Source organism: Astyanax mexicanus, chromosome 7 (genome assembly GCF_023375975.1).
Source record: "Astyanax mexicanus isolate ESR-SI-001 chromosome 7, AstMex3_surface, whole genome shotgun sequence".
NCBI classification, from domain to species: domain Eukaryota; kingdom Metazoa; phylum Chordata; class Actinopteri; order Characiformes; family Acestrorhamphidae; genus Astyanax; species Astyanax mexicanus.
This window is the reverse complement of record NC_064414.1, coordinates 52,939,079-52,953,210: the sequence shown is the minus strand read 5'-3', so window position 1 is coordinate 52,953,210 and position 14,132 is coordinate 52,939,079. Positions and strand designations below refer to the sequence as shown.

Sequence of the window (14,132 nt, the reverse complement as noted above, 5' to 3'; positions counted from 1 at the left end):
AATGTAATTACAGCGCGGCAAATATTTGCGTTCAACCAACTGATCGGATCTTGGAAAATAAGAAGTTTACATGAGCTGTTTGCAGAACATCTGCGGTATGCAGGGGGTACAAAACCGAGTCGAGTCCTCGCAAGGACACCGCGGGGCTGAGAGTGAAAGTCCCAGGCATGAAGCACTACAGTAGTGCTCTTCAAACCAAGCATACAGCTGAGTATGACATATGAGGTTATAAAGCATCTTAACAGCTCATAAAGACTCTGTGACAGATCTGAGGAATGGCCTTAGCCCTTAAAGATTTTTAATGCTAAATAATTAAATGGATCAGACACAGTAGTGCTGCTGGTGTTTTTAAACATATCAATTACTTAGAAACAGCAAATGGGATACAGTAACAACTGTCTAGTGTCTCCAAGCATCAACTATGCAACCACATAGCAACCACCTAGCAACCAACAGCAATACTAGAAATACTACAGCAATCAGTGATCAATGTAATAGAACCCACCTGAAATTGCACAGCTACCACTTTAGCAACTCACCAGGCCGTACATACTACTGCTATCTCTAAAAATCCTTAAAAAACACAGATAGTATACCTGATAACTTGAAGGAACACATAAGCAATCAAATAGTTCATCTTAAAGCAGTGTTCTCAAGTCTCACGCTTCGAGCGTGTGACACACGCAACTCAGCGAGTTCCCACGCTCACACACCACACATGGTATTTCTCACGCTTGCCAATCCATCAGCTGTATATTATAATGTACTCTCGTTGAGCCAATCAGAGTATAGCTTGCTCTGTTGTTAGGCAGACCTAGTCAAAGAGGGTGGAGTTTCAGCCAGAGTGTCAGGCGCGAAGAACTGTTTGATTCAAAAGTTCTGAAACACACGTCGGTGATTAAAGTGTTAAACAAAGCAAAAACTCACAGTTTCTGAGGTTGGTAATTCTGAAGAAATTATCCAGTACAACAGAGGAAACTCTCGCTCTTCTTTTCCTGGGGCTGCCTCTCCCTGATGAGAGCCAGTTTCATCAATATAATGTTTTAATGGTCGTCAAAACGTGAATGCACTTGAGGATACTTTCAAAGTTCTTGAAATTCTTCTTTTAGGATTGACTAATCTTCATTTCTTAAAGTATTTTTTTTTTCTTTATTTAGTTGAGTAGTTTTTGCTTCTCATAACCTGGATTCGAACATTACTCAAATATTCACTATTCACTGTATACCTGTAACTCTACCTCTTCACTACTTTACTTTAACTGATGCTCTCAAACACTTTATTAAAAGGCAAGAAATTCAAGTAATTAACTCTTGATGAGTTCAGCACAGCTGTTAACTGATAAAAGACTGAATTCCAGGTGACTCTACCTCATAAAGCTGACTGAGAAAATCAGTGCCTAGTTTGAAGAATGTAAAATATAAAACATATTCTGGTTTAATTAACCCTTTTTTAGTTACTAAATAATTTCAGATGTTTTTCTTCATAGTTTGGCTGACTTTAGTATTAATCTACAGTGCTGACAATTGAATAAAATATTAAAATATTAAGATTCCTTTATAATAACAGCAGAATTACAGATATTATAAGAAAATGTGCCTTTATAAAAAGCTGGTGTTCCCTCCTGCTGGCAGCCAGTCTCCACACCGACCACCAACCAGATTAAACTGCCAGTTTGTGACGATGTGCAGACGCACCAGAATTACACGCTTCATTAAATCCAGCAGCACACACTCACGCCAGCGGGATATCCCATCTTCGGACATATGCAGGGGGTCTGTACCCCCCCCCCCCCCCCCCCCCCCCCCCTCCTAAACTGCCGGTCATAAATAACCAGAGCTAAATGTTCTGTCTGTGTACATTTACCAGCAGATAAGGGAAAAAGGGAGGCTAGAGGTTCACGATGTAAAAATATGATGCCTTTATATGGACTAAGCTTACTGACCATTATAATAGAATGTGCTGGGTCTGGGTTATATTGCATTTGAAACGATTCAGATGGAAGCTTTTAAATTAAAGTTGCAGCATCATCTTGCTGCAGATGGTGTCACTGTGCATCGGTCAACAATACAGCGCACTTTGCAGAAGGAGAAGCTGTATGGGAGAGTGATGCGAAAGAAGACATTTCTTATTATGCAAAATATATATTCTCATTATGCAAAAGCACACCTCAGGTGACTCTGTTTGTGGCGTGCTTGCAGAAATGGCTTCTTTCGCATCACTCTCCCATACAGCTTCTCCTTGTGTAAAGTGCGCTGTATTGTTGACCGATGCACAGTGACACCATCTGCAGCAAGATGATGCTGCAGCTCTTTGGAGGTGGTCTGTGGATTGTCCTTGACTGTTCTCACCATTCTTCTTCTCTGCCTTTCTGATATTTTTCTTGGTCTTCCATTTCCTTACTATGTTCCTCACAGTGGAAACTGACAGGTTAAATCTCTGAGACAACTTTTTGTATCCTTCCCCTGAACAACTATGTTGAACAATCTTTGATTTTAGATCATTTGAGAGTTGTTTTGATGAGCCCATGATGCCACACATCAGAGGAGATTCAAATAGGAGAACAACTTGCAATTGGCCACCTTAAATACCTTTTCTCATGATTGGATACACCTGGCTATGAAGTTCAAAGCTCAATGAGGTTACCAAACTAATTTTGTGCTTCAGTAAGTCAGTAAAAAGTAGTTAGGAGTATTCAAATCAATAAAATGATAAGGGTGCCCATATTTTGCACTGGTCAAATTTTGGTTTAATGCATATTGCACATTTTCTGTTAGTACAATAAACCTCATTTCAATCCTGAAATATTACAGTGTCCATCAGTTATTAGATATATCAAACTGAAACGGCTGTTGCAAACACCCAAATATTTAGAACTAAAAATGATTAAGATTAATAGGGGTGCCCAAACTTTTTCATATGACTGTAGTATTTACAATATACTATATGTTTATTTATTTTATTGTTGATGATTATGACTAACAGAGTCTGTTTTACATTTTGGAATAAAGTATTTTTTTTTATATTATTCCGTCTTTTACTATTCAGTAGTAGTCTTCAATATTAACTTGACAATGTAAAAAAAAAGAAAAAACATTACATAAGATGTGTGTCCAAACTTTTTTAATTTGTGGGATACATTACGGATAGTAAATTACATTACTTTTATTATTTGTGGAGTCTCAGATTCAAATCCAACTTACTCTCCATTACATTTCTCTATTACTATTGTATATTATGCAGTAGAGTGAACAAAATGCTGAAATTCCTTTTTAATAGTGTTGTTTATTAGAAGAATTTTAACTGCATGTACAATTAAAACTAGGTGGCTTTATGAATTGACTCTTTATACAGGTAAAAAAAAAAACTGATATTCAGCACGTATTCAGGTTATGTGTGTCTGCTGAAAGACCTGCAGTCTAGTTATGGTCATGTGCTACCATCTGCTGGCACACTACTGAAACAACCGGCTGCCTTATCACAGATACTACTGATTTCTGTAGTCTTGATTTTTTTTTCTACATTGTAAATTCATAATAAAGTGATCCAGACTATGAAATAACACATAATGAATCATGTAGTAACTTAAAAGTTAAAATACTCTGTGAAGAAGCGTTTAGGTGCTCTTATCTGGGGAGCCGTTTTTAACTTGTAGTTTCTGATGAAACTCCTGCTCTTCCTTCCTGGGGCGGTCCTGATGAGTGCCAATTTCATCATCACGTTTTCGATGGTCTTTGAGACTTAACTTGAGGACACGTTCAAATGTTTTAAATTTTAAGGATTGACTGACCTTCATTTCTTCTTATTTTTTTTTCATTATTTAGTTGAGTAGTTGTTGCTTCTCATAATCTGGATTCGAACATTACTCAAATATTCACTATTCACTGTATACCTGTAACTCTACCTCTTCACTACTTTACTTTAACTGATGCTCTCAAACACTTTATTAAGAGACAAGAAATTCAAGTAATTAACTCTTGATGAGTTCAGCACAGCTGTTAACTGAAAGCCTGAATTCCAGGTGACTCTACCTCATAAAACTGACTAAGAAAATCCAGCAGAGATGTGTAAAACTGTCATTTAAACAAGACGACATTGAAGAATCTAAAATATAATGTTTTACCCTTTTTTTTGTTTAGTAAATAATTCCATATGCTTTTCTTCAATGCTTTCGACAACTTTAGTGTTAATCTACTGTGTGATATGGATTAGTATTAACATACAATGCAGAAGGTTGTCCAGTCTCTGTAAAGAAGTGTTGACAATAGAGTAAAACTCTCTGGATCAGACAAACATGAACCCATTGGCACTGCTAATGGCAGGTGTGGGCTAAAGGGGTATAAAGCCCCCAGCATAAACTGCGATGACCTCCCTTTTGTCCATATAGTGCATTAATCTTGCAAATTAGACAAAACACAGTTTTTTGTCTGTTTTTATTAAAATCCACAACAGTGCACAAAAAAAAAAAAAAAAACATTTAAAGACGTGTTTTGGGGACGGATCAGTAGCTCTTGGTGGTTTCGTATGATTCAGGGAAAGGGAGGGAGACGTGTCCAGATCCCATAACCAGCGGCAAGATCCCAGCATTCGGCACCACGTTCCAGGACAGGGTGAGGGTGATGTTCTTATTGGCCCTGGATTTAAAAACAAGAATAATTAGGAATTAATTAATAATCAATAATCCTTACATTTCTACCTAATGTCACTGTTACAATGTCTTTTACCACAGACTGATCTAAAGGAATGTCTCCTAACAACTGCTAAACATGGAAAAGCAGTAATCTGTGTATGAATTAAGGCCAACAGGACTGGAGTTTGCAACCCAGGAGATAAACCTTGTTGTGTCGTAAATAGATATGGGCGATATGCAGGGCTGTTTCAAGCATTTGTCATTTTTTGCCAAGCAAAAAAAAAAAATAGTCATAATGTTTATGTTTAGCACACAGACATACTATTTCGCTAAGCAGATTTAAGCATGGTGGATGGATAACTCCACTTCTTGATTGGTGATGTTTCATATTTTGCCGGCTGCAGGAATGACTAACCTTGCTTTTTTAATTTCTTGGTGAAACAAACAACAGAAAAACCCAAATTACCAGCAATATTTTTTTTTACGTTGAATTACATTGAAAATTAAGAGGATTTTATGTTTGTTTTAACTCTTTGTCTTAATTAATATTTTTAACGATTGTTTCTTGTTTCTGGATCCTCTTAAACCATTGCTGATTTTTAAATAGCTGTAACTGTTTTGTGTTGTCTGAATTTTTTTTTTTGTGATCATTTTTTATTATTTTTTATAAAAATTAACAATTCAGTACAAAAAAGAGAAAATACAAAATAGGCAGATACAGATAAAAAGGATAAAGCATCTCGGTCACACCAAATAAAGAGAGAAAAAAAAAAGATGTACAATGTTGGCTAATTAGATAAAAGCAAGTCCTTAAGGATGTATCTAATGGAATCTAGGGGTGGGCAATATGGCTCTAAAATAATATCACAATATTTTAGGGTATTTTTGCGACAACAATATACTTGGCGATATAGGAAAATAGAACAATAATTAATTAATTTATAAGAATACAGTATAACAGTATAACAGCATAATCATAATGTGGCAAAATAAATAATATAGCATAAAATAATATAATGCAGCAAATAATATTGCAGAATATTTAGTGCATGCATATAAACTGCAAACTAAAACAATTATACAATAAATACACCTAAAGCTTCACAGTAAATAATAGACTACTTTTAAGACAGAACAGCTCTATTATCACGATATGGATTTTTAATACCATGATATTTCTGTACCACGATATACTGTATACGATATAATATTGCCCACCCCTAATGGCATCCCACCCCATAAGTCTAGCTGCTTTTGCTTTATTTATCATTGCAGTAGTCTGTTCGAGAGAGACAATGTCATAAAAACCTAATTTTAATTTTACACATTTTTGCTGAGTACTTCCTGCAACACAAAAAGCAAATATTAACAGTGAGCTCAGATTGTAAAAAGCAGGAAAATAGAATTCTAATAAAAAACAGAGAATAAAGAACTCACTACTGAATAATACTGAATTACAGCTTGACGTTACACAACAGACTGGAGCAGAACTCGGAAGCACCCTCTTCACATCTCAGGAAATGAACTGCTGCTAAAAACCTCGACAGGAAGTGAAAGGGCTGCTATAACTTAATGCGGAAATATATGATGGCGGTTTCTCATGCACAGAGCGGAATAAGTTCAGAGCGTAATACGTTTTCTATAAAACTTGAGCTAAAACCTCTTTGTCAATATACTGCAATATAAATAAAAATCAAGAATTTGAATCACTTTTTCCAGAATTAATATTGCAAGCTCATTGTATTCATTTAGCTAAACCAAGTTTGGAGAAAAATAAATAAATGATATTAAACAGATATTACTGGCCTTTGGCAGAAAATGAGAACTGTCTACACTTTTTTAGCTATTTAACTAACTGTTTACCATATATATATATTAATATATTTCTTCATTTCAATCTATCCTAAAGTATTCTGATATGGATATGAACAGTATAAAAAACAAAACTCTTGCTGCACATTATTACACACTGATAGAGCTGCTGGGTAATATGGTAAAAATATTATAATACATATTAAATTTGGACACAGACAAAATGCATAAGCAGTGTCAGATTCTGCTGTTCAAATGCTCATTCATGCACAGTACAGTGATTAATTTAGACACTTAAACAGATTTTTTTTTACACTGTCTGTAATGAAATGTGCATTTAAATTGTCTTTCTGTAAAAACCATGATGATATCCTAAAGGTGCTTATTGTCTGATACGATAAGAAAAAAAAAAATAACAATACAATAAAATAATCAATATATTGTCCAGCTCTGTAATGTGTGTACTATAAATTACTTAGTCAATCCAGTAAAACTAATATGCATATAATATTAATACTAAGGTTTACTATCGGTTTTAGACTAAAGATATACATGCTGTACAAATTACGTCTGTCTTGCGTTTTCTGTGCAGGTTTAACGCATTGCTTGTGCACATTCTCAGACAATTAAAGCATTTTCAGTTTCAATATTGTTACTGTTTTAGGTGATAAGAATGAAAGAACATACTTCAGGCCGTTTCCATCATCAAAGAAGAAGTATTTGGACTTCATGTCCCTCAGGTTCAGTTTGGTATTTTCCCCCCTCAGAACTATCTTGTCCCAAAGAACCACCTGGTTCAGAACCTGCAGGGGAAAAAAACAGAACATGAGAAAAGAAAATGAAGGGAGATGGTCTGAAATATAGAGATAAACTCTGTTTTAAATGGCGGGGGCTTACATTGCTTCTGGTCGAATACTCCGCCGAGAGGTAAAGAAAGAGCTCCTTCACATTCCAGTCAAATATGGGCTGAAGATGTAATAATACGTTAAGGCAGACACACAAATATGATTTTACCAAATTAAAAAACCTCTGGCATACAATCAAGAGGAAGATGGATGATCACAAGCCATCAAACCAAACTGAACTGATGATTTTTTGCACCAGGAGTAAAGCAGCATAAAGATATCCAAAAGCAGTGTGTAAGACTGGTGGAGGAGAACTTGATGCAAAGATGCATAAAAAAACTGTGATTAAAAACCAGAGTTATTCCACCAAATACTGATTTCTAAACTCTTAAAACTTTATGAATATGAACTTGTTTTCTTTGCATTATTTGAGGTAAATGACAATATTTTTATTTGGAATATGGGAGAAATGTTGTCTGTAGTTTATAGAATAAAACAACAATGTTCATTTTACTTAAATATAAACCTATAAATAGCAAAATCAGAGAAACTGATTCAGAAACTGAAGGGATCTCTTAATGTATAGTAAAATACAAGAGAAACAAAGAAAATACAAAATTAGTGATGCCCAATAATATCAAAATTATACCTGTATTGGCCGATAAAGCACATTTGAACACTGATTTGAACCCTATTAAGTTTACTAACTAAGTAAATAATCAAATGCATTCTTTGGCACCTTTAGAAGTCTACACAAATGTAAAGTAGCTGATGTTTTTAGGAAAGGATATCAGCAGTAATATCAAACGTCACGAATCCCAAATCGCTCCTCTCCCTCGGACCTGTGAAGTCATCCACGTTTTTTCTAGGAAAAAAAAAAAAAAAAAAAAGAGATCAAATCAGCAATTAAATGAGCCATTAAAATTAACATTAAGTTACATAAAAAGGCAGCTGCAGGTCCTCAATGTTTGCTCAACACACACCAAAGCCTACACACTATAGAGCCAGTAAAATGAGAGCAAAATTCAGATATAAGTTTTAATAAAACAAAGAACTGATAGATTTAAAATGTTGCCACACATTGAACTGCTGAAATTTTATCATTATAGGCTTGCTATGCTAGTTATTAATAATTACAATGATATTTCATTGAAGTCCCTACAGTGGTTGTATCTGTCTGTAGTGATAACTTGGCGAGGGTACTCTCAGCTCTGTGGAGTAAGTGAGTAAACTGGAAGTATAAATTCTCGAGCTGCTTTGCATGGATAATTTTCTTCTCATATGGCTGCTGGTATGGAAGAAATCCTGCACAATAGAACATCATGCTGCTTCTCATATCTAGAGTTTTTTTATCCAATGAAAAAATAAAGGCAGCCACCAGCCGAAGTGTGTGTGTCCAGGATTGCACAATTTGGTCTAGTTTTTGCCAGTAGATTGTGTACCAGGGGAATGATAAGGGGAGCTCCATATGGACATATGGCTCCAGTTCTGCTTCCACTGCTGTAATCTCCAACTGTAATCTTACAGTGTTAAAATCTGAGTGTGTGCAACAGATCCTGTGCAAAGTGAACACTAAGATAAATAAGCAGAGTGGAGCAGTGTGGAGCGGTACGGAGCAGGACTAGAAAACAGAGTAAACAGTGAGCTTAAAGAGTAGGAGAACCATATGGAGCAGTGTGGAGAAGTACGAGAGTAAGTTTACTCATAGCAGAACTTTATTAACAGAGTAAACAGTGAAAAAGTGTAGAAGAACCATATAGAGCCATGTGAAGAGGTGTGGAATGGTGTAAAGGTGAGGTAAAGAGCAGGAGAGCAGTGGGAAGAGGTATAGAGTAGGGGTGGGCGATATGGCTCTAAAATAATATCACGATATTTCAGGGTATTTTTGCGATAACGATATACTTGGCGACATAGGAAAACTAAAATAATTCATTCATTTCAGGAATATAGTATAAGAGTATAACAGTATATTCATAATGTGGCAAAATAAATAATATAGGATAAAATAATATAATGCAGCAAAAAATATTGCAGAATATTTAGTGCATGCATATAAACTGCAAACTAAAACAATTATACAATAAATACACCTAAAGCTTCACAGTAAATAATACACTACTTTTAAGACAGAACAGCTCTATTATCACAATATGGATTTTTAATATCATGATATTTCTGTGTCACGATATATTGTATACGATATAATATTGCCCACCCCTAGTCTAGAGTGGTGTAAAGGTGAGGTAAAGAGCAGGAGAGCAGTGTGAAGAGGTATAGGGTTGTGTAAAGGTGAGGTAAAGAGCAGGAGAGCAGTGTGGAGAGGTAGAGTAGTGTAAATGTCAGGTAAATAGCAGTGTGAGGTAGTCTAGAGCAGTGTGAGGCAGTTAAGGGCAGTGTGAGGTAGTACAACTGTGAATAATTATCATAGAAGGAGTTCAGAGACCCATATCTGAGCAGTGTGGAGAGGTAAAGAATGGTGTAAAGGTGAGGTAAAGAGCAGTGTGAGGTGGTAAAGAGCAGTGTGAGGTTGTCTAGCAGTGTGAGGTAGTGAAGAGCCGTGTGAGGTTGTCTAGCAGTGTGAGGTAGTGAAGAGCAGTGTGAGGTAGTGAAGAGCAGTGTGAGGTAGTATATAGGTTAATTTACTAACAGCAGGACTTTAAGAGACCTGTATCTGCACAGGGAAGCAGTGTGAGGTAGTGTAAAGGTAAGGTAAAGAGCATGAGAGCAGTGTGGAGTGGTACAGAGTGGTGTAATATGTGAGGTAAAGCGCATATGAGCAGTGTGAGGTAGTATAAAGGTAAATATTATTCACAGCAGGATTTTAGAGACCTGTATCTGCACAGGACAGCAGTGTGGAGAGGTATAGAGTGGTAAAGAGGTGAGGTTAAGAGCAAGAGAGCAGTGAGAGGTAGTGTAAATGTGAGGTAAAGGTAAATATTACTCACAGCAGGATTTTAGAGACTTGTATCTGCACAGAACAGCAGTGTGAGGTAGTGTAAAGGTGAGGTAAAGAGCAGGAGAGCAGTGTGAGGTAGTATAAACGTAAATATTACTCACAGCAGGACTTTAACGTTAGAGACCTGTATTTGAACAGTAGAGCAGTGTGGAGAGGTATAGAGTGGTGTATATGTGAGGTAAAGAGCAGGAGAGCAGTGTGAGGTAGTGTAAATGTAAATATTACTCACAACAGGATTTTAGAGACCTGTATCTGCACAGAACAGCAGTGTGAGGCAGGGTAAAGGTGAGGTAAAGAGCAAGAGAGCAGTGTGAGGTAGTGTAAAGGTGAGGTAAAGAGCAGTGTGAGGTAGTATAAATCTAAATATTACTCACAGCAGGACTTTAGAGACCTGTATTTGAACAGTAGAGCAATGTGGAGAGGTATAGAGTGGTGTATGTGTGAGGTAAAGAGCAGGAGAGCAGTGTGAGGTAGTATAAATCTAAATATTACTCACAGCAGGACTTTAGAGACCTGTATTTGAACAGTAGAGCAATGTGGAGAGGTATAGAGTGGTGTATGTGTGAGGTAAAGAGCAGGAGAGCAGTGTGAGGTTAGTATAGATCAGTGTGAGGTAGTATAAAGGTGAGGTAATGTTAAATATTACTCACAGCAGGACTTTAGAAACCTGTATCTGCACCGGAACGCTGCGGTTTTTGAAGGCGGTGGTGATGAAGCAGCCGAAAGTGAGCGCGGCCATCACGCTGAGAGAGAAAGCGAACAGAGAGTTCGCGCGGGAGAGAACCGTGTTCATACCGGAGCCGCAGATTCAGCAATAAACAGCCGTTATAATGAATAATAAACCCGCTAAACTCCTAATCTACTGATCTACAGCCGCTACAGTAACACATCAGCTCTGGAACAGACCCGGCTTCCTGCTTTAACCGTTCTCTCTCTCTTCCTTACCCAGAATTATACCGCCCCCAGCGGCCCGGAGGCTGCATGACCCAAACAGATACTATTGAGATAAACCGCTTTTTATTTTATCTTTATCTTATTAATGACTTTATTGCTGCTTATCACTTCACCTGACTAACTCTAATTCTAATTCTCTTCAATGCTAATAAATATCTAATCATATTTACACTGAAATATGTACTTATGTCCTCAACACAAGACTTTTAAACTCAGTGCTCTGCCTGTAACTCCAGCATCAGATTACTAACCAATCAGCTCACAGTAGCAGAGATAGTTCATAGTGCATGTTTATAGTGTAAAACGTTTTCTGTAAATAAACTTTATTATACAGGCATGCTTTATTTGCGTTTTTAATAAAATAAATTTTTCTAGTTTCTAAAAATAAAGCAATACTCAGAACAAGTAAATCATTAATAATTTTAATTAAAGTTTTTAGGTTTTATCTCCATTCACCCCTGTTCATAAAGGACTCACTCGTGGTCAGACTCCATATGTGGCTCTGGTAATGCAGGAGATTTGTTTTGGACCCGTGGTTCTCTTTCTACGGGAACCCATTGGCAGTATGTAGCCGCTGCTTCTAACTCCCAGTCACCGACTGGGTCAGATATTTAGCATGCCAAATATTTGCCCTGCGCCTGTTACTGGCCGGTGGGCATCTTTCAGAAGTTCACACTACATGACTGAGCGAGCGCCAAGAGATCCCCAATTTGCCTTTAAGCAGAGTTTTTGTCTGCAATCAACGAAAAACTGCGCCTGAAACACTGGGCAAAAATAGTGTAGTGTGAAGCTGGCATTAGTTCAGTGTTAAGATGAGCTAAAGGCTAAAGCTATTTTCATGTGGGTCAGCCAGACGTCTTCCTGTAGCAGTTTTCTCCAGTTTCCAAGAGTCTTTTGATGGTGTAGGAAACAGTACTTACCTGTAATTTCTCTAAAGAAAAGACTTTTAATAGATACAGAGTTCTTTGTGTTTCTGTGTCTTTTTCTAGTTATTATGATGATGAAAGTGTGAATGTGCTGTGTGTAAGTGTGTAAATGCTGCTGCAGTATAGAGTAACAGCAGTAACACCATCTGTTTCAGCACTACAGCTTTACTTCTGACAAAGACTTTGAAAATTGACATTTAAAAAAAAAATCATTTTCACAATCTCAGTTTATTTCCATTCCACTGCTAAAAATCACACCCTTTTTTAAACAATAAATATATATATATATATTTTTTTTTACAATTTACTTTTACAGCATACTAATATGTATATTAATTTGCATATATATATATATATATATATATATATATATATATATATATATATATATATATATTATTTACAATATTTTTTTTATCTTTCTTAATTGTTCATTTGTTTTCCTTAAAGACCCAGGCAATTCACTGCACCTTGTACCCTGGATTTTGTACAATTGACTGGACCTGTCCTGAAGAGCTTAAATGGCAAAAATAATGGAAAAATATGGGAGTGTTGTCATTGGAGGGCATACAAATGAAGAAATCCCCTCAGGCATTACCTATGTGTAGTGTACTTCTTGGTGAGATATCGTTGACTGCTAGACATAGCTCGGTGACACAATTGAAGTTCATTTTACTGTACAATGCTCCAAAATCAACTAAAAATCTTCTCCGGATAGTAAAGACAGTAACTCCTACCAAAGCAACATAAACTCTTTGAAGAAACAATGAGCAATAAGCAGGTGTTCCAATACGTTTATCCATATAACGCATGGGGTCTTATATGTGGGTATGACTACAGAACTACAGAAATGATGACCTGGAAAAACGACTCAGCAGGACACGTGTCTCGTATGTGACGCTCTCACATTTCACATTTCTCCCCTCACTGGCACCAGTACGGTGTTAACAAAACCCCCCCAGCAAACCCATTCATGACAGGCACCCTGTACCCCCCCCTCCCCGCTCCACAACAACAAAGCCAGTTGCCATGTCTGTGCTAAGTGGTCCCATTTTTCCAGAGTTGGAGAGTACAGCTGCCTTATCTGGGTCCGGCTCTGGGCCCAGCTGCCAGGGGTGGGCGGGTGGAGGGGAAAAACTGGGCCTGGCGTGGCATTTGATCCGCGTCAACACAGCGCTGGCTGACCCTCATTCCAAAACACTGCGAGTCAGAGAGCGTTCAGCAGCAATGACTGAACTTCTGGAGGAGCGCTACGCCAACGTCTACCTCTCCATTTTCGCACTCTTCTGCTTCAAGCTCTTCATAAAGATCAGCCTGAACATCGTCACGCACTTCTACGTGGTCAAGGGGAACCGGAAGGAGGCGGCCCGCATTGCGGCGGAGTTCTACGATTTTGGCCAAGGGCACAGTAAGTGGACTCGATTTGGTCCTGTGGATCTTTTGGAGCGGTTTGTGCGATTGGGTTGGATATTGTAACTTCCTTTTTTAAGTGCGTAGGTCTTGTGTAGGGGGCGTGTGTGTGTTTACATAGCGGTGTGGAAGGGGAAAGCAGGGGAACAGCAGGGGAAAGATTTCCATCAGATCTGTTTATAACAGCGCTGTGTGAGAACTGGGTCATCCCAGCATGTGGTGGGAATCACTTTGGTGTCAGAAAGATGTTGGACTCGAAAGACTGATTTATAGTTCTCTGCTGTGTCAAGCGGTCTACGCCAAGTAAAACCCAAAGGTGGTGTTCTGTTTTTCAGCAGGCCAATCACAGTTGATGCATGTCTGTGTCACCACTATGCATAATTACATCTCTTGGGGGGGTTCATGACTACAGTGTAGGTGGCCCATGAGGTTGTTTGAACTGTAATAAACGATAATGGAAAAATAAATAAAATAAAATGCTTCTCTGGAGAGCTTTTCTTTACATTCCTCCCCTTTCTCTCTCTGTCACATTTGGAGTGACTTTAGTTACGCCCCTTCTTGGGCTCCCTATCTCTTTATAAGGGCGTTTTATTATTTTTCTC

The 14,132-nt window shown here is 37.5% G+C and overlaps 2 protein-coding genes across 2 annotated transcripts in view; one reads left to right on the top strand and one right to left on the bottom strand.

The window, feature by feature from the left end:
* Positions 1 to 4,411: 4,411 nt before the first annotated feature.
* spcs3 (signal peptidase complex subunit 3) lies at positions 4,412 to 11,202 on the bottom strand. The gene is made up of 5 exons (XM_022667702.2): positions 10,891 to 11,202; positions 8,076 to 8,149; positions 7,337 to 7,413; positions 7,127 to 7,242; positions 4,412 to 4,631 (listed from the first exon to the last, which is right to left on the bottom strand). Exons 1-5 carry the CDS (start codon positions 11,031 to 11,033, stop codon positions 4,499 to 4,501), a joined length of 543 nt encoding a protein of 180 aa, XP_022523423.1. The 5' UTR covers positions 11,034 to 11,202; the 3' UTR covers positions 4,412 to 4,498.
* A 2,054-nt stretch (positions 11,203 to 13,256) lies between these two features.
* asb5b (ankyrin repeat and SOCS box containing 5b) overlaps positions 13,257 to 14,132 on the top strand; it is a 36,812-nt gene continuing 35,936 nt past the window's right edge. Inside the window, exon 1 of the mRNA XM_049481406.1 lies at positions 13,257 to 13,528. Within this exon, the coding sequence (XP_049337363.1) occupies positions 13,348 to 13,528 (181 nt within the window). The 5' untranslated portion in view covers positions 13,257 to 13,347. The remainder of the gene's footprint in view (positions 13,529 to 14,132) is intronic.

Coding starts and splice junctions, on each gene's coding strand:
- spcs3 (XM_022667702.2), bottom strand. CDS start 11,033: ATGAACACGGTTCTCTCCCGCGCGAACTCTCTGTTCGCTTTCTCTCTC. Junction 7,243..7,336: donor AGTATTCGACCAGAAGCAAT/GTAAGCCCCCGC, acceptor TTTCCCCTGCAG/GTTCTGAACCAGGTGGTTCT. Junction 4,632..7,126: donor GATGATGGAAACGGCCTGAA/GTATGTTCTTTC, acceptor TTTTAAATCCAG/GGCCAATAAGAACATCACCC.